This window comes from Macaca thibetana, chromosome 2 (assembly GCF_024542745.1).
Source record: "Macaca thibetana thibetana isolate TM-01 chromosome 2, ASM2454274v1, whole genome shotgun sequence".
NCBI classification, from domain to species: Eukaryota; Metazoa; Chordata; class Mammalia; order Primates; family Cercopithecidae; genus Macaca; species Macaca thibetana.
The window spans coordinates 70,864,437-70,885,198 of NC_065579.1; the positions used below are offsets into that span (position 1 = coordinate 70,864,437).

The 20,762-nt window shown below is 36.2% G+C and overlaps 2 protein-coding genes across 2 annotated transcripts in view; one reads left to right on the forward strand and one right to left on the reverse strand.

Moving 5' to 3' along the window:
* The window catches only part of SERPINI1 (serpin family I member 1), a 480,054-nt gene that overhangs the window by 93,440 nt on the left and 365,852 nt on the right, over nucleotides 1-20,762 (forward strand). The gene's annotated exons all lie outside the window — the stretch shown is intronic.
* The window catches only part of SERPINI2 (serpin family I member 2), a 30,004-nt gene that overhangs the window by 1,435 nt on the left and 7,807 nt on the right, over nucleotides 1-20,762 (reverse strand). Inside the window, exons 5-7 of the mRNA XM_050779978.1 lie at nucleotides 9,204-9,301; nucleotides 5,601-5,687; nucleotides 2,999-3,088 (exon numbers count right to left, since the gene is read on the reverse strand). Coding sequence (XP_050635935.1) covers nucleotides 2,999-3,088; nucleotides 5,601-5,687; nucleotides 9,204-9,301 — 275 coding nt within the window. The remainder of the gene's footprint in view (nucleotides 1-2,998; nucleotides 3,089-5,600; nucleotides 5,688-9,203; nucleotides 9,302-20,762) is intronic.

Below are 20,762 nucleotides of genomic sequence, written 5' to 3' on the forward strand. Positions count from 1 at the left end.
GCCCTCCTCGGCCTCCCAAAGTGCTGGGATTACAGGCGTGAGCCACTGCGCCCAACCCAGATTTTACTTTTTATTATGAATAATTATAGTCAACAATGTTTTGTTTCAAAATATTAAAATAATTATGGGAAAAAGAAAACAAATACCCCAATATTTCAGATAGATAAAGATACATAAATACATTTCCCAGAATAGATATTTCATTTAGTCACAATAGGAATAAGCAGTGACTCTTTTATCTTCATAATACTAATGCCATAATGCTATGGCATTAAAATGTTCATTAGAATAGTTTGCCTGGAAACATTTTAAAGTAAATTCTATAAACACTAACTTATAATTGAACATAATATCTTAAAATTTTAAATACCTAGAAGTGTAGAATGTTACATAAAAGCCATTAGTACCAGCCTTTTCAATCTGTTTCTTCAGGAAGAATCACATTTTGAATTGAGTCTTCATGCCATCATCAATCTACTCACTAATAAATTGGGCAGATTAACAAAATCTCCCTTGACATAATAGTGAAGAATTTAGAGGCAGACTGAAGCAAAAATGATTATTATTTTTTATCTTCATGCTTCCTTTCTAAATAGGTATCCCCATATTTAATCAACATATTTATACAACATCTTCATCAGATGTAAGCAACTTTTACCTCCTAATATTACAATACAACAGCATTACCAAGCTAATGGCTAGAAAAAAAATTCTTAATGGATATTCTGCAATCTGCTTCTCCCCTCAACACATAACCCAAAAGAGTTCTAAACGCAGTAACTTTCATTATATCTGGAGTCCTGTCAATTTCAAAATCATAATTGACTATTTTTTCAGGAATGGTACCTTTCATGAGTATCTTTCACAATTTTCTTCTCAAAGCCTATAAAGTGGGCCTATATCCTCAACCTTAAAAAGGTGCTTTATTGTTCTAGAAGTTTAGCTTAGTAAGGGCTTTAGATGAATATACCGCAATATAAAATTCATCTGATAGGAAAATCCAAATAATGTATAGATTTTACACAAAAGGACTGTTTGGATAAAAGAAAATTTCCAGGCTACGTAAAAATTGGTTGTACTAAACCTGAAATCATTCGTCCTCATACTTCAGAAATCATCAACAGAATACATTTTATGTATACCATGAAGCCATTTCATAGTTCACTATGGTGATGCTAAATCACTATCTTCATTAATCTCAATGATTTCTTGAGTTCATTTGCAAGAGAAAAATTGATAAATCACTAAATATGTATTATCCTAAGATAACAGCCCTTTCTATATTTTATTAGGTAACAATGAACAGTCCCTGATAAATGAATGTCCATTTATTTTAAACAATACTTTAAAGGAGCAACCCTAGTTTAGAAAGTCTCATTACAATAAAGAACATAAAACAGTTCAAACTGTCATTAAGATCTGCTAGTGAAGCATTATCATAAATAAACAGATAAGTGGGTTTTGAATTTTTGCTGCTGTTTTACTGATAGCTGTTACTTGGCCTTCACATATAACAAGTCATCAACTTGGAAAATACAGTAAAACATAATTATTCTAAATTCCATTATTTACTTGTGTGTTGATGGCCAATGAAGTTCCATACTACACAATTATATATTAATTCTGAAAAATTAGAATTATCTAAAGGTTAGACGTAGAGATCAAATGACATACTTAGAATACATTTGAACACTGACATATCCATTACTAGAATTGAAGTTGTGTTAATACAGTCTCATCAATTCTAAAACTTTCATTGTTTTTAAAATATGACTTTCAGAAGGGTCACTCAGCATGAGTTTCATGGAGCCAAAAAAAGAGTGATGTATCCCTTACTGGGCCAATAATATCAGTATCCCTAGTTAATCTAACAGATTCAGATTCTGCAATTAATTTTGTCTCTTCTCCCTGTAAATGACTTTATACTTTTTCACTTGCCTTTCTTCTTTTATTCACTCACTCATTCATATTAATTTATTCATAATGAACACTTAGTATGTGCCAGGCACAGTGTTACAGGCTTCAAAAATTCTTTTATGTAACTCTATGAGATAAGTACTACTATTATGTTCAAATAAGATACAGGGGAAATGTGGCTTAGAAAGGACAAGCAACTTGTTTCACAACTGTTAGTGAATTCAGCTGGAACTTGAGCCCTACCCAATTTCACACCCTGTGTCTATAGGGAAACTGATATTATGTGCAAGGCGTTTTGCCAAATATTGGCCTGAATACAGAGATGAGTAAAATGTAATTTCTACTATCCTGTGGCTTGTAACTCTCACATGAGCATTATGACTGCTGAAGGATCCTAAACATAAACTTGACAGTTTTCCCACTGTATTCACATTTCTGGCTTTTCTTATTCCCAGGAGAAAGTGCAGAAGCATCCATCCAGACAATCTGCATTTCTCTGTGTTGGCATTGTGTCCAATGCCAATCCAATCCACTACTTCCACGCTCCCTTTTTTACCTAACTGCATCATCTTTCACCAGTTGACCAAGTTGGAGATTTGACTCCTTCCTTCCCCTCAGAACCTACACTAGCCACTTACTGTTTTGGCATCCACCTCTGAGTTCTTTCACAACTCCACACCTCTCAATTTCCATCCCCAATGTGGCATCATACACAGACAGTTGACCGGCATTCCCACTCTGACACTTTCTAGTTATGTAACCTGAGACAAACTATACAATCTTTCTCTGAGCTTTTGTGTCTTTACTAGTCAAATATCTAATCTTTTGGAGTGGTTTCAGCTTTAGTGATGGTTATATGAAATGGTTACCATATATAGTAGCCCTGATGGCAGTTATTATTACCACTGCCCTATTTTAGGCCTCTGTCTTCTCTTAAAATACAGTACCTGGTATATAAAAGTGCACTTAACAAATATCCATTGAAAGAACAAATGACTTCAGGTATGTGCATTGCAATTAGAAACTGGAACTAGTTCTGCCTAGCATAATCAGTTCCCCAAAGAATTCGCAAAAACGGTACCTGTTGGGTTATGCTTCATAATAAACAGAAATGGATGATTTGCTACAAATTGGTTTTGAGCCAGACTCATGATCACAGGGATGTGTATGCCTATAAAATAGAGACAACAGTTATTTAGATACTTGCATTAAAAGATCAGTAAAGAAAGTATATTCATAATACATTTTGTAGATAGGAAAAGTCATTTTGTGTAAGGAGTTAACGTGGAAAAGTAACCATTTTCTACATACGGAGGAATTTGCAATAAATTTAAAAACCAAAGTACTGAAGAATAAATATTAGGTCACTCACAGCATAATTCTAACTTTATATTTATGCTCAGTGAAGAAGAAAGCCAGATACCAGATTCAATTTAGTGAAAGCAGTTGAAAAAATTTATCTTTTAAACAGTAATTTTCTGTTCACTTTTTATTTGCATTATATGATTTATTTCTACAATGTTTGTAATTCCTAATTCCTATTTAGGTATGTTTGCACTTCGTTTTTATACTTCGGGTTTGTGGTAATCACATCTGAGCTCAAATTAATTTTTTTTTTTTACTTACTCTTTCAAAATTATTCTGTGAGCTCAGAGTTTTTAGGATTTGGCAGTGAATGTGTGTGAGATTTTTATTTGAGATTTGAAGCAGAAATCTGCTGCCTTAAAAATTACTTTCTGTGATAATTGATATTATGCTGCTCCATTATATCATTTGTCAATATTTAGAATGGGAAAATATAAAAAGTTACATATTTTTCCTATGTAGATGAAATGTTTTATGCTTAATTCAGATACTGTCTTTACCAATAATATAGTTATTTTGTACTGTTATTTTCAGACCCCAGGAAAAATAAAATCACTACATATCATTAGAATTGTAAAACAGTCAAATATAATCTTAGTATGATAACATGATTGGCACTCTCCTATCCAGAACATCAAGAGTATGTTACCCAAATAACCAGTGAATATAGGCTCATGTACAAATTATTAAGATAAATCCAAAAGCAAGGTCAGTTTTACTCCCATTCCCATTCACAGTGAATACTTGGACTTTTTCTGCTTTTGAGCAGTCCCTGAGTGGATTTCTGAAAGTCAAAATATCCAGGCTGACAACTCTGAGGAGTTTTACTATTGATTCATCTGTTTTCTCTTAGTGATTGTTACAGAATCCTAGAAAAGTTTAGACTTAAAATGAGAGACAGTGGGCAATAACATAAAGAGCTCTGAACTTAAAGTCAGGGAACATGAGTTGTGTTCAAATGCTGCTGTCAATCAATAGTATGACCTCAGGTAAGCCACTTTACATTGCTGGGACTGTTTCCTCACCAATATAATGAGATCAAACAAAAATCTATAAGGACTTTCTCAGTACTGTTTGAAAGCAGCTGGAAAATTTGTCTACATGATCCAGCAATTTCATCCAAATATAACCTTTTTACTTCTCCAAAGATTAATATAGTTCATCCCCTACAATCCAAATTCCTTGAGCACAGCAATGCAAAATCTTTCAGATGACAAAATCGTAATGGAGTCCAGTGTGTTTCATCCAGATGTCAAAATCCATCGGCCCAATGCAGCATTGCAAATTAATCAGGAAATTAATAAATGAATATCAATTTTTATATATTTATCAGTAAGACATTTTAAATGATAAATAGCTTTTAAATATTGATTAAAATCCAAATAGTATGAGGAATTAAAATAGACTTATAAGGAATTCATTTAAGTTGCTTGTCCATTTCTAATTGATTTTAGGGCTTTTTTTCTAATTATTTTTCAAGCATTATTTACACGTAGCACAGATGCTATTTAAAATGTCATTTGTTCAAGGAAATATGGCCTAGAAGAGTGGTTCTCAAACTAGAATATACATACAAATTTCCTAGTGATCTTGCAAAATGCAGATTCTGATTCAGTCGGTCTAGGTTTTGGACCTGAGATTTTACATTTCTAACAAGCTCCCAAGTGGTGCTGTTGTTGGTCGATGCACCACATTTGTAATAAAAAGGGCAAGCTGCAAACCACTATGGAGCACTGGTTCTTCGATGCACATTGGTATCGCTTAGGAAAACCTAAGAAAATATTGGAGTCTGAATTTCACTTCCAGAAATACTGATTTAATTATTTTGGGGTATGGACTGGGCATAGGAGTTTTTAAAGCTTCCCAGGTGATTTTTATGTGCAGGTTAAGTTTGAGAGCCACTGCCACAGAGATAATAACAAGAATCAAATTAGCAAAGTGGGGACTAACTTGGTGTAGTGAAAGAATGAAATAAAATACAATTATGTAAGGGTGAGCATTCCTAAAAAATAATGATTTTATATTTGAACCCCAAAATTTTCTCCACAGGTCCTATCTGCTAATTCGCAGGCAATCCAATTTACAAGTGAGCAAATATCAGTAGACAGGCCTCAACTCCTCCTCCTTCCCTTCCTTTTTGTATCATGCTGTGACTGAAGAGAAATATGAACAGCGTATACAACCATTTCCTTTTTTTCCTCCTGAAGTGTATTAGATAGCAGAAGAAAAAGATTACAATACTTCAAAAGGGTCAGCACCGTAATATTCATCCTCTCCCCATCTTTCCTTCTAGCTTGGCCAGAAATCATTCACCCTACCAGTTGATGTTGCAGCTTCACTGCCATCTTCATTTATCTCAAAGAAAACTTTCTGCATGACTTGGGAAACATACACTTCAGATGAATCTGGTTAAAAAAAAATACACAAAAGTGTATTTAAGAGTTAAAATCAAAAGCCATTACCTATTAGGTCCCAGATTAATTACTTTTTTTGGAGATGGAGTCTTGCTCTGTCACCCAGGTTGAAGTACAGTGGCACGATCTCAGCTCACTGCAACCTCTGCCTCCCAGATTCAAACCATTCTACCATCTCAGCCTCCCAAGCAGCTGGAATTATAGGCGCCTGTCACCACACCCACACTCGGCTAATTTTTGTATTTTTAGTAGAGATGGGGTTTTGGCATGTTGGCCAGGCTGGTTCGAACTCCTGACCTCAGGTGATCTGCCTGCCTTGGCCTCCCAAATTTCTGGGACTACAGGCATGAGCCACCACGCCCAGCATAATTACATTTTCAAATGATCAAAGGCAAGGAGACAAATAAATGAACTTTTTCCTATTTAGTCAATTTGCTACAGATAAAGGTGATTTAGACTTAGCTCTTCCAGACACGACATATATACAGAAAGAGAGAGAGAGAGATCAAGTTTTTCTGTGATATAAAAGGTAAATGATGTAAGCCTCAAATCACGTATCCAACTAAGTGAAATATTTGAAGGGACAGAGAGCTTTTCCTCCCTTAGCCATTGTCTATAGACAGAATGAAAGAGGCTTTCCAGATTTGAATTAATCTCACTCTATATATTTAACCTCAAAGCCAAAGTGCCTTTTATATTCTGTATTTAGTTTTGATCTTAGTTTAAAATAAAATGTACTTGCCTTCAAATCTGGGGAAGCTATGAAATTCTAAGGAACTTCCGTGTCACCGGTTACAAAATCACTTCAGAGATACACTTTAAAACCTGTTAAAGTTTTCAGCATAAGATCGTGTCTTACAACGTTTTGTTCTGGTGTGGATACAAGCTGAGAATGAATGCTCCTTTTTCTCCCCTTGGTAGAACTGATGTGTAGGTGAAGCGTTTCTGGTAGAGTGACTTGCAAGTATAATCTCCTCAAGAAGGAAGAAGTGAAACTGGGAGCCCAGAAGGCATGTCAAGCTGGCCTTGCAAGACAAGATAGATCTGACAATGTTCCTCAGAGGACAAAGGAAGCATGCTCTAGAAAACTGCCTGGCTCATAATTGGCTTGCTATAAATATTTGTCATATATAAGCCAATAATAAATAAGTCAATGCATCTGAGTATGTCTAGTGATAGAAACCTGCAAAGTGGAGAGAGACGGGCATCTACTCTATTAGTGTGAATTAACTGAAATGCAAGAGAATGTTCTCTCAAGGTCTGGCAAATAAGCACCTTCTTCTCCCAGGATTGCCTGGAATAAGACAAATAAGCATAGAGGGAATGACCTAGTGGCCCACACCAAGAGGAAAGACCACAAAGCAGGTTAGGAAGGAGTAAAGAATTTCACCCAGTTTAGCAATGGCACGAGCCCAAATGACTGCCTCGCTATTAGACTACACCACTTAGTCTCCTTTGTTCCATCTCACTGCAGACAAAACCCAGTCTTAGGAAAAGAACAGGCCCTGAAATATGGTAGGTTAGAAGAATGTGAATTCTATAAACTCATTCATTGTACCTTCATAATAATTATTTCTTTTAATTTTTAAATAAAAATTCTAAGTACATTGTTATTAAATTAAGAGAACAAGAAAACAATACATTTGCTAGATGTGCAAGTAATATTAATGTGATACTTTTCCCACTTGCTGTTTCATATTTAACTATGTGCCAAATGTTAAAGTAGATGATTTACATACATTCTTTTATTTATTTCCCCAGTCACTATATTGTCTCACTTAACAGATTGGAATGCTTACACTCAGAAAGGTTAAATATTTTACTACGGGTTACACAAGGAGTAGTAACTGAGTGAGAAGTCAAATATTTTTCTCAAAGTTTCCAAAGTAACTCTGTACAATCATTTCATTCAAAACTTGTGAACTATATAAATATAAGGTAGTGTCCCTTTCACACTGATGGCCCATAAGACTAGTGTTGGGCTGTTTCATAGTAGCCTTTAGTGAATGTTTATTGTACAAATGATAAGTAGAGATAGCAGAGAATTTACTGTGCTCCTAGCTACCAGTAGAGGTATCAGCATTGGCTATGACTATTCTATTCTAGGCAATAAGACAGAACCAAAATGGTTAAAACAGCTCAAATAGGTAACTCAAGAGGGAAAGAACAGAAAATGCTAGACATTTATTCTTTTCTGCACTGGGTTATTTTCTTGAATAAAGTCTTCTATGAAACATTTTGGAAGTATTTTCTTTAAAAATCTGCCTGTAACAGGAGATTTTTTAGAAGTCACAAATTGCTGGGAATTTGCAGAACAAGTGGCTGTTTGAAGTGTCTGAGGCATATTGAGTGATCTCCCTATGGCTGGAAAGAAGTTTAAGAAAAGGAAGTGCATGACAAATAGTTTGGATTATTGAAGGTTGAAGAGGTAGTTGTGTCTCAGGGCACACAGAGCATCCTGTTGCAGTATTTAATGTTGACCATCTCATACCTAGTGCTGATAAAATTGTCAGTGAAGTCAGATCTATCTGTCAGTGTGAGAACGAGTAGCCACATCATGTGTGAAGGTGATAATGAACACTTTGATATTTGTGACCTCATTCACCTCCTCCATCAGGAAAGTTTTTCATTCTATTCATTTGCCCACATAATTGATGAATGATGACTAAATTAACAACATGTTTCTAAAGCCCAGACAACTATATAGAAATAAATACATAAAACATTTCTGCAGTATTTCATGTTATGATTTACAACCTCATCAGACAGACACGCCTAGGCCCCTTTTTATAGAACAGAAGACTGAATTTAAAAGAGGGTAAGTAACTTGGGACAAATTGGCTCTCTTCATCCATTTTTTTTTAGCTAGTTATTTTTGAACTACTGAGTACCACTGAAACTCGAAGAATTCATAGACTGTGTTGGCTTTGTTGTGCAAGTGAACGTGTTAACCATGCAGGATTCCCCCAGTGCAAGTGAGCATAAAAGCTCCATCTTCTCAGATTTGTTGTCAGCCCAAAAGACACCATTGCTAAATCTGCAAGCTGTAGCATTACAATTTCTTGATTGTGCTCATCATCCAGCAGCTTATGGATGACTATTGCATGTGTTCTCATATTAGTGAATTAACATTTGCAAATTGGTTTCTAAGAGTTGTATTAGCTCTGCTTAGATGAGAGACTCAAAGTTGTAATTCCCATTATTCAGATGAGGAAATCCAAACAGGGCAGAAATAAAAACCCATATAACACTTTTATGTAGTTTTATTAGAAGTATAGCCAGAGTGCTTATCTAACATTCCAAAATGCTTTTTGACTTTCATTAAGAAAAACTACTTAAATATAAAATAAAGTACTTGTTTACAGACAGCTCAACATGCTATGACATTTATTCACTGTGTGTATATTTACCAGAGCTGAATGCTCTTTCGGTTTTAAGCTCAGTTAGTTAATGTAGTCCTAACAAAACAAATTAACATGATAATATAAGAATTATTTATCATAATACCTGTTATTCCAGAAAGGTCGCAGCCACCACTAAATATCTCGGTTATGTTCAAAGAATATAAAACATCTTTGAAGTCTACTTTTTGTTCTACTTTAAATCTGTTATTTAAAAGAAAAAGAAAAGTCTTGAAACACTGCACATTTTTGCTATCAATTTTTTTAATGGATGTCTTGGAGGATTATATATTGTAAAATCTTTTGTTTGTATTATCTCAGTTACATTTTCTTACATCTCACACCATTTTTCCCCAGCTCCAACAATCAGTTCTGGGTTGCCAGTAACTTGCTTCCCAGATAAATGGTTGGAGGAAAGAAAGAACAGAAATTGCATTTTTTTGAAGTAACAATTACCCAACAAAACTAGGTGAGAATTCTAAGTTATATCTAAGGTCTCAATTGCTTGGCTCCTTTCTAGTAAGTCTAAAATTTCCCTCTTAGGTATTCAAGATTTTCACACCATCAAAGATGGTTCCTGGAAGATGTCCATGACATGATGAGCAGAGAACAGGAGTCCACAGTCCTTGGAGAAGATTGTTAGCTATTAAGCAATAGAGAAATATTTATAACCTATCATTCATCTCGCCCATTGTCACAGTCAATGAGATGTTCTTCAGTTTATGGACAGGCATAATATCTTCAGAATAGGTCCTGTAAAAGGATAAAGGAAGGGGAACCAGATTTCCGTCAAAGGAAATAAAAGACAAAAATTACAGGAGAGGAAAAAAAAAAAAAAAAAAAAGCAGCTAGCCAGTGCTTCCAACACCGAACCATAAGTTAGGAGGCTAGTGTCTGGCTCACCTATCTGTGCCTTAATTTGCCTCACCTGTGAAAAGGGAACTTAACCAGATAATCCCAAAAGATTTTCTCAGCCACTGATCTTCTATGATTCCAAATCAAAAGCAATCACTGAACCTCACTTTCCCATTTAAATAAAAGTGGGTGGGGGGCAGGGGGAAGGTAGTACTTATTGACTTCATAGATGCTTAAAGCATTAATTTGCATTTTAAATACAGATTGGAAACCTGGTTTATGAAAGAAAAGACATGTGTAATAATCTTAAACAGGGAGCTATATATATTTCCGACATCAGCAAAATTCCAGGCAATTTCTACTGAGGAGCTTTGTCTGTGCCCTCTGGGCATTGGCCCCTGTGCTCCCGTTAGAATGCATACACTAGTACTCAAGGATATGTGTTCATTCAGCAGGAGGCCCATATCTGGAGCTAGAAATTAGATGGGGCGATCAGTCTAACTAGATCATTGTTTTAACTGGCAAATACTGAATGAGCTTCTTAATTATAATTCTCCAAAGCAATGAACATGGTGTGGCAGAACTCTACTGGGACTAAATTATTTCTTGGCAAAACAATATGTTTTTTTGGAAGATGGCAACTCATTCAGAACCCTATCTACCTGGGAATGGACACAACATGCACATTAAAATCAGCTGATAATGAAAATAGCTCATTCTACGCCCACTGCTTTCAACTTCTTCCTTGTAACTTCCTACTAAGAAAGATAATATGCAGCATGATGGTTTGGGAGATTTGCTTTTTTCCTGTTTTTATTACCACAGTCTTTAAACTGAATGGAGTATGGGCTTTTAAAGGGTGGAGAATATATGTTCTAATCTACCTATAAATGGGCTATAATAGTCCAATAATTTTAGGATAATGACAAGAATACCGCAAGACTTATTACAACTTCTAATAATGCCTAATTATCACTGGAGAGTCATTTAAGTAACAGTCCTGCTCATAATATAGTCCGATGAAACCTACAGCAATAGAAACACATTCAGCCATCTAATGAAAGTATAATCTACAGCCAATTCCTAATTATCCTTAATTATTGGAGCTATGAATAGTCAGGTGTGAAGAAGCACTGCCATGTGTTAGGTACTTAATATAAATTACAGTTTTTAATCTTTACAAAAATCTAAGGAAGTCGGCATTATTATTTCCATTAATGTATAAGAAAATAGAAGCCTGAGGAGGTTAATTTCCAGGCTGAAGGTTAAGGTAGGTTCCAGAGGTATGATTTAAACTCAGGTCTATTTGAAGTCAAAGCTAATGTGCTAACTGCCACTACCTTCTAATCAAAATATAATTCAACACCACCATATTGGTCAATATATAATGTCCCTCTTCCAAAGTTTACGAGTCTTCATATTTCTCCCAGTTGTGGTTCATTTTCCCTTTTCCTTAATCCTCCTCTAAAATTGTCAAAAGAACAGCAGGCAAAGGTAAAAGAATGAGCAGCAAAATGCTAGATAAACAATTAGCAACTAAATCATGAATGGAATTTTTAGCATATACAAATAATATCTATTTGTTTAAAAGACAGTAATTCACTCCCAAATGTAACCATTGTGCTGAAACAGATCTCACATAGATAAAAGCTGCAGAAAAATGAAAAACAATCCCAATTTTTGTTTTAAGAATGACCTACTTCTGGCCTCCAGGCCCTACTGGGGAATGGTATTGGCCCTTCCTTTCCCCTTATCCCCAGAGTTCTTCTTTAATGAAAAAAAGCCTTGGATCCATTTCCCTCTGGGTTTGTGTCCTTATTATCTGAAATCCCAGCTTTGATACAGTGGGCTTGAGTCATTCTTGGTGTATTAGACTATTCTCACACTGCTATAAAGAAATACCTGAGTCTCAAAAGAGAGAGAGAGAGAGAGAGAAATACCTGAGACTGAGTAATTTATAAAGAAAAGAGGTTTAATTGGGTCACAGTTCCAAAGGCTGTACAGGGAGCATGATGCGGGCATTTGTTGGTTACTGGGGAGGTATCATGAAACTTACAATCATGGCTGAAGGCAAAAAGGAACAGGCATGTCTTACACGGCTGGAATAGGAGGAAGAGAAACAGGGGGCAGGGACTACACACTTTTAAACAACCAGATCTCGTGAGAACTCTACTACCATGAGCACAGCACCGAAGGGGGAAATTTGTCCCCAGGATCCCATCACCTTCCACCAGGCCCCATCTTCAACACTGGGGGTTGCAATTTGACATGAGATTTGGCAGGGACATAAATCCAAACCCTATCACTTGTACTGTTCAGAGCTGAAATCAACCAAACCAAATCTTAGGGTTGCTCGTGAGGAGAATAATACAACACAATCTTTGACAACGGTGGCCCTAGATGGTTATGTGAGTACACAGTAAATTCCGGTCACTTTCCAATCAATTACCTCTGTGTGTGTGTGTGTGTGTGTGTGTGAGTCTGTGTGTGTAAAATAATTAAAATAATCTATTAACCTCACAGACTGAATTTAAAATACTTTCTGTCACATACGAAACATCTGGATGCATAATGTATGCCTAGTATTCCCATTTTTATCCATGTCCAATAGGTCAAAGTAAATGAACATTTTGTAATCACTACTGCAGCTGGTCACAACGTATCTATTCGCATATGCAGTCTCATTTTCCTTGCCTTCCTTCCACCCACACACAATTTACATTCACCTACTTATAGATCCAATGCTGGTCAAGCCTAGAATTAATTTCTAACCAGCAAAAAGATGACCCTTTATGTCATGTGGTAAGTGTTACATGTTTTGAAAAGTTTCCTTGGTACAGCTACTCCAGATCTCTCATCCTACTGCTCACTCTATCACTGACTGCTTGATCTGTTCTGTGCTCCCTCTCATGCTTGCCCTATAGTCACCTGTTTTCAGATGCCTGGCTGACCTCTTCTAGTATTGGCTCAGCCATTAATTAGCTGTGTGACCACAGGCAAGGTATTTGCCTGTCTCCATCTTGTCTGTAACCTGAACATAAAACTAGATCTTCATCAAATTGATTGAGGAATTAAATGAGATATGATGGGGGGGTCACCTATTACGATGTTGGCATTATAATATATGGCCACTGTTAGAATTAAATGAGTAATACAAATAATATTTAGCTAACATTGAGTACTAAAAATTGTATACACATTATCTCATGGAGTCCTCACAACAGTAAGAGGCATGTATTATCATTATTGCATTTAATAGAATAGAAAAATCTTAAAGAAAAGTAATTTGCTTAAAGTTATATAGTAAGAAAGTGGCAGGGCTCTGGGTCTTCAATATTATTTTCAGTAATCTGATTTCAACAATTGACAAAAGACACTGTGAGGTGCCACATCAGTCAATATTTTTAAAGAATGATACGTCTCAGAAAGACTATGGCTATTATTAAGATAAATACTTTTGAATAGAACTGTAGTGCTTAACAAGTTTAAAGGCCTAGACTTCCAAAAATTTAGTGAGAACTATAAAGCCTCTCCCAAGGAAAATACATACCTAACCTTACATGCATAAACTTGCAAATAATTTCAGGGTTTCAAGGACCCTTGGAAGTATATCCTAGACCTCTCTAGAAGTCCATGGTGCCCAGATAAGGACTACTACAAAAAAGCAAGAATTCACAGCCCTCTTGTTTTCTAGTAAGTTGAGCCTGAAACCCCAAAACAAACTATTTCTTCTTAACCGATTACTAGTTAGTCACACATTCCAATAACTTCACCAGTTCCTTACTATTCCCAGTGAAGCTGCTCCCTTTAAACACTCTTTACTTAATGTCTGAATTGTTGCAGTGGTTTTTAAACTGATCTTTTAGGCTTTAGTCTTTCCCTCTTTATCAAATCCGGGATATTACCACTAGATCAGTTTAAAGCAACAAATGTTCATTGAATAGCTACCTTTTTATATATACATGCTTTTTGCTGCAGTCACAGAGAGAAAACATGCACAGCTCTTCACCTCAAGTAGCTTATGGGTCAGAGGGGAAGACAAACAATTCATTTTAATGCAATTGCTATGCAGAAATAAACACAAGGTACTAGGAGAATTTTTCCCAGGGGGAGAAGGGAAGATGCTTGTATGATATTGCATGGAGAGATCAGAAAGCCTTTCTAAAACTCATACTTAATTTTAAGGACAAATAAAAGTTATATAGAAAAATAGGGACCGTAGACAGGGGTGGGGGGTAAATGAGGAACAGGGAAATTTTTCAGACAAGTTATCCAGGGTGAACAATTCTGACTACTACATATACCTTTTTAAAACACTGACTTAATCATTTCATTGCCTTACTTGGACATAGTCAATAATTCTTCATTGCATATAGGATTTATTCCTCAACTCTTCTAAAACCCAACTCAAGTCCTTCTTTCACGAAGCCTTTGTTTACAATTCCAGTTTCCTGTGCACTCTCCCTTTTTGTGAACCTTCTAATGCTTACTGATTATACCATTCTTTTAGTACTTACTGTACATTGCTGTGTAGTGAATTTTTTTTTTTTTTTTTTTTTTTTTTTTTTTTTTTGAGAAGGAGTCTTGCTCAGTTGCCCTGGCTGGAGTGCAGTGGCATGATCTCGGCTCACTGCAAGCTCCGCCTCCCGGGTTCACGCCATTCTCCCGCCTCAGCCTCCTGAGTAGCTGGGACTACAGGCGCCCGCCACCAGGCCCGGCTAATTTTTTGTATTATTATTATTATTTTTTTTTTAGTAGAGATGGGGTTTCACCGTGTTAGCCAGGATGGTCTCCATCTCCTGACCTTGTGATCTGCCCGCCTCAGCCTCCCAAAGTTCTGGGATTACAGGCGTGAGCCACCGCGCCGGGTCATCTTAGTGAATTTCTTGCACAAATCTAGTACTATTCCATTTTATCAATAGGTGGTAACCATCTTATCAGTAGAGAATCTAATGCTTTACATCTATCCCAGCCTCTTGCCCACAGTAGAATCCCAATCAATGTTTTTGAACAGGAAATACACTTTCTAATCATTATCAAACTAATAAGGCTGTGACAAACTAATAAGGCTGTGACCCAACAGACATGAGAGCTAATCCTTCCCTGTCAATACTCATTGAATGGCAATCAATTTATCTTCTCAGTGTCTCAGCTTTCTTATCTGTGAAATGGGAGAATAACCAAGTCAGATGATAAAAATCACAACATTTACTATTAAAATATAAATGCTAACACTTCACAAAGCTAAAAGTTATGTGTTTATTTACCTTATATGTATTAAACTATCATTTTTGCCCATACACACAATTTTTAAACTATATTTTCAGAATGTTTCTTCTACAGAGAGAATCTGGCGTATAGCAATTTTGTTTTAGACTCTTCAACCAAAGGAAACTTTATTACTAAAATTTTTAAAGGATCTCATACTACATTTAGACAAAGTAATATAATTATTTTAGCTGACATTCAATTGCAGGATGATGTCCAAAATTATATATCTAGTATATTACAGATAATAAATAATGGAAAGCACTCGAGTATTTTTAGATATCTTATTGGCCTCGATTCTAAACTAGTTATACACAATAGAGGGGAAGGGGAAGTATTTCTTAAGCAGTAACTATAAATAGTCATTCACATGCTCCTTTCTACTGCAGCTTAAATATAAGCATTCTTATGGGTTGGTTTTTTGTTGTTGTTGTTGTTGTTGTTGTTGTTTTCTTGGCATGTACTAAACTTTGCTACCAAAGAGCTATTTTGTTTTACAACAATATAGATTTTATTACAGTTGGTGTTACGGGTTGAATTGTGCATACCCCCTTTCCCAGATTCATGTGTTGAAGCCCTAACCCCCAGTATCTTTTAATGTCACCTTATTTGGAAATAGGAATGGGCCTTAATCCAATATGATTGGTATCCTCAGATATGAGAACACCACACAAAGACAGATGGCTACATGACAACAGAAGAAATAATTGGAGTGATTTATCTATAAGTAGAGGAACACCAAGGACTTCCAGCCACTATCAGAAGGTAGGAAGAGGCAAGGAAGGATTCTCCTAACAGTCTCAGTGAGAGCCTGTTGTGCTGACACCTTGATTTTGACATCTAGCCTCCAGACTGTGAGAGAATACATTTTTGTTGTTCTAAGCCACCTACTCTATTGCGTTGTGCTGTTATAGCAGCTCTAGGAATTAATGCAGTTGACTAAGCTGTTCCAATTTTATCAAAATATTTAGTTATCAGTTTGAAAGCCATTACACATTTATTCAGATGTAAAAGAACCACAGTATTCAGTAATAAAATATAAATCTGCCAGTCTACCGCAAACATTGATTGAGCCTACGTTGTTTTCTCTCTTCTCTACCAAACACATTTTTTCAACAGGTATTCTTCTGTTGTGAGGAAATTGTTCCTTTTGGGAGAAATGTATTTCAGAAGTTTTAATCCATGATTTTAGTGCTCAGGAAACTTAATTCATAAACGTGTTCTGATAAGTTAAAATTCTTAATGAACTAAATACATAAGCAAATTGTTCCTTTAACAAATCAGAAGACATTAATTTAGTAAAAAATGAACACATTTTACATGTAATTCTGTATTAATGTGATTAAACAATAACAAATTTCTGTCCTCTGAATTTAGAAAAAAAATCTCACTTTTCCTTCTCTAGAGAGAAGTTTTGAAGTAAATGTCTAATGTCCTATTTTTCATGATGCCATATGTATGGAAAGGGGGGAAAGCTTCATTGAGGGTCCTCAAAGAGAATAAATTAGAGTGACTGGAAAGTTGAATTCTGGTTTTGAAGATATTTAAAATTAAATAAAGAGAAATAATATAGAATTTCTTTCCTTGAAATTATTTGTGTACTTTAACTCAGTAATACTCATTTAGCACATACTATATACCATGAAGAATGCTAGGAACAACAGAAACTAAAATGAACGAGACCTAACCCGCTGTCCCAGAAATCACATTTTAATAGGACAGACAGGAATGTGAGCAAGAAATAAAAATGCCGTGTAACAAGTGCTATGATGTAAATTTTCCTGAAATGTTCTAGAAATGTAGGTAAGGAATGGTTCACTCTAACTAGGCATATTTGAGTATATCTACATGGAAGCAATAACTTCAAGGGAAACCATGGAGGATTAATGGGAAGTTATTGGTCAGACACCACAGAGAAGGGCCTGCCACACAGAAGAGAAAGGAGTGGAGTCAGAGAATTCAGAGAAGACATTGTTTCTAGTTTGGTACTGACTAGGCAGTGATCTTCTTAACAAAGAAAAAAAATAAAATAAAGCTGTCATTTATTTAGCACCTTCTAGTTGCCAGACTTTGTGCTATGAATAGAAGTATGTAATGAGATACTGTAACTGAAACTGCCAAGTTTTTAAATATCATTGGTGGCTGGAATTTGTATGGAAAAGGGGGATACAACTGCCAACTATTGTTTCTGTTTCTATATAAATGAAGATTCAAATTCAGGTTTTAAGGCAAATTGTTCTTTTGTTTGGGGAAAGCAATACAATGGGCTTTTTCATTTTGCAAGCAGAACCAGTGGGAGGGAGATGGAGTTTGAGATGACGAGGGCATAAGCTATTTTATATGATATGAAAACATTGTTTTCACTGAAATCTCTGCTATAGATTTTTTTTTTTTTTTTTTTTTTTTTGGAGATAGGGTCTTGCTTTGCTGCCCAGGCTGGAGTGCAGTGGCAGGATCACAGCTCACTGAAGCCTCAAACTCATGGGCTCAAGTGATCCTCCTGCCTTATCCTCCATAATAGCTGGGACTACAGGCACACACCACCATGTCCAACTGATGTTTTGTTTTTTTTTTTTTTTTTCTAAAGACAGGGTCTTTCTTTATTGTTCCTGCTGGTCTTGCACTCCTGGGCTCAAGTGATCCTCCTGCCTTGGCCTCCCAAAGTGCTGGGATTACAGGCATAAGCCACCACACCTGGCAACTATAGATTCTTGTCACAACTGGGAAACTGGCCTTAGAAAGCATGGAAGAAAATCTGGGTCACTTTCTCTTTATACGGGGAAATGGTGAAGGACTCTGAATGCTGAATAGGAGGGAGGTGTAAAGATAACTCTTTTGGGTGAAGGTGGGTGCTAGTACCGTTGCAATGGTAGGCTAAATATAACAACGGACAGAAGGGGACTCTTTGGTACAAGAAATAGTCTACACTCAAGGAACTGTCATGATTGGTACCTGGTTTTAAATTGCTTTCTATGTTGTAAGCCCCTTTCACTATCACCAAGATTTCAGTAAAATTTGCTTAAACATTGAAGTCGTTCTTCTTGTATTAGTTTGCTAGGGCTGCCATAACAAAGTACTACAAACTGGGTATCTTAAATCACAAATAGATCGTCTCACACTTGCAGAGGCTAGAGGTCTAAAATCAAGATGTCAGCGGTATTGGATTCTTCAGAAGGCTGTAAGTGAAAAATTTGTTCTGTGCCTCTCGTTGATTTGTAGATGACCATTTTTTCCCCTGTGTCTCTTCACACCCTCTTCCCTCCATGTATATCTCTGTCTAAATTTTCCTTTTCAGATGACACCAGTCATGTTGGATTACAGCCCGGCCTAATGACTTCACTTTCATTACTCTGTAAAAACCTCCAAATAAGGCAACATTCTGAGTTACTGGGTGGGGGGATGCAACTCAACCCATAACAGTTGTGCTTGGAAGAATTAACAGAGAAGTCTGTGTCTACACTGTGAGAGTAGTTGTATGGGAAGTGTGGAGTGTAGCCCTGTGTGGAGATGCTGAGAATAGGGCCAAACAGTTCAAAGTTGTCTACACTGTGGGAGTAGTTGTATGGGAAGTGTGGCCCTGGAGTGGAGATGCTGAGAATAAGGCCAAACAGTTCGAAGTTGTCGACACTGTGGCAGCTTGGACAGATTTTTGGACTGTGAAACTTTCCTCTAAGGATTCCTAAAAATGCTGTCAAAGGAAATTCTGGTGAAAGCTTGTATTTCTTCTTGTCAATTGAGGTTGGGGCTTATGCATTATTATTTAGACTGAAAAATCTGGCAATCAGTATCATTATCCACATTTTAAATTGAGAAAACCGCAACTCAAAATGGTCAAGTGACTCTCCTGAGACCCCACTGGTGGTACATGTCACAGACAGTTTTCAAACTCAGTAATTTTGGTTTTGTCTCCAAGAAAGTGATCATTTCAAAGCTAAGAGAAGCAACTTTGAAAATAAACAATTTAATTTCAAAAAATATTATTTCATTATTAGAAGGTAAACAATCTGTCATACACACCATTAAACTCCAGTGTTTGGCACAGTAGGTGCTAAAAAAATCCTTTGAAAAAAAGAATAATGTCAAGTAGAGATATTCAAATGGCTGGGAAATGAAAGAGAAGTTGGGGTTAGAGATTCAGATTTTAAAAACCAGAATAACAGGGGATAAATAATATTTCTCAGAGAGAGTAAGAAGAGGAAAATTCTGAAGATGAAACTGATAAAATTTTTGCTTGGGAACAGAAACAAAATAAGAGTCAGTCAAGGAACAAGGAAAATTTCCAGAAAGAGAGAAAGAAATAAATCAGTAGTGTCCTGGGGACTAAAGGAAGAAAGCTTTTCTAGAAAAAAAGGGATGCTTAATAATACTTTGATCAAAATCCCAGAGTTAGGATGTGAGAAGTAGAGGATACTTCTTTCTCCACAATATCAAAGAAGGTAAAGATTAATAGGGATTTACATAAAATTTGAGTTGACTTCTATAAATAAAGAGGAGAAAGTTTACCTGATAATAGGTTTTCTTTAGGATATAGGAGACTGGCACACTTGATGGAAGTAAGAGAAATCAACCTAGAGTAGTAAGTGAAGGAGAGAAGTAATGTCCTGGTGTGGTGTGGGTAGGAGTAAAGAAAGTTCTCAAGAGTAAGCAAGGAGTGCTGAGCTCTAGTCTTGGTGAGGCCAGAAGTTACTCCTTTCCAGGATTTTGCTCCAACAAAATCAACAGTTGCAGTAGTTGCAGTAGTTGAAGAACAGGAGCGGCTTTCACTGCAAACCTCCATGTTCAACTGATTCTCCTGCCTCAGCCTCCCAGGTAGCTGGGATTACAGGCACCCACCACCATGCCCAGCTAATTTTTATATTTTTAGTAAAGACAGAATTTCACCACATTGGCCAGTCTGGTCTCGAAATCCTGACCTCAGATGATCTGCCCGCCTCAGCCTCCCAAAGTGCTGGGATTATAGTCATAAGCCACCATGCCTGGCCAGGAGTGGCTTCTTGAGTGTACTCAGAATTGAGGATAATTGAGAATAGAATTAGGAAAGGGATAAAGACAAGGAGGCAAAAACATTAAAAATGTTAATGAGACTATGATTGAAATAACTAATGACTAGATCCTGGCTTAGTGGAAAAGGAAGTAAAAACCAAGAGGTTTAAGAGACCAATGGCCAGAAACAGGGGAGCACAAAATAATTAGGGATTCATGAGTCTGAAAGAAAATTTAGAAATAAAACGACAGTATATAACCTATTGGACATAAATCTCTTTTTAAAAGCTTGGGTAGAGTGTGAATTGAGTCATTTGGGCACAACTTTCTCTTTGAATTTTCTCCTGTCCCTTAGACGCATGATGTTAAAAAATTAGTTCATAATTACTGCCTCCTGAGATAACTCTTTGCAATTTCCATTTTGTACTAACTACCTAAAATTGACTATAGGATTCTGTTTATAATTCAATGATTAGAGCACTATCTGTCAAAGTGATATGACATATCTTTCAATTGTATAAAACACACCATTATAATTATTTTTTCTTAACAAGAGATA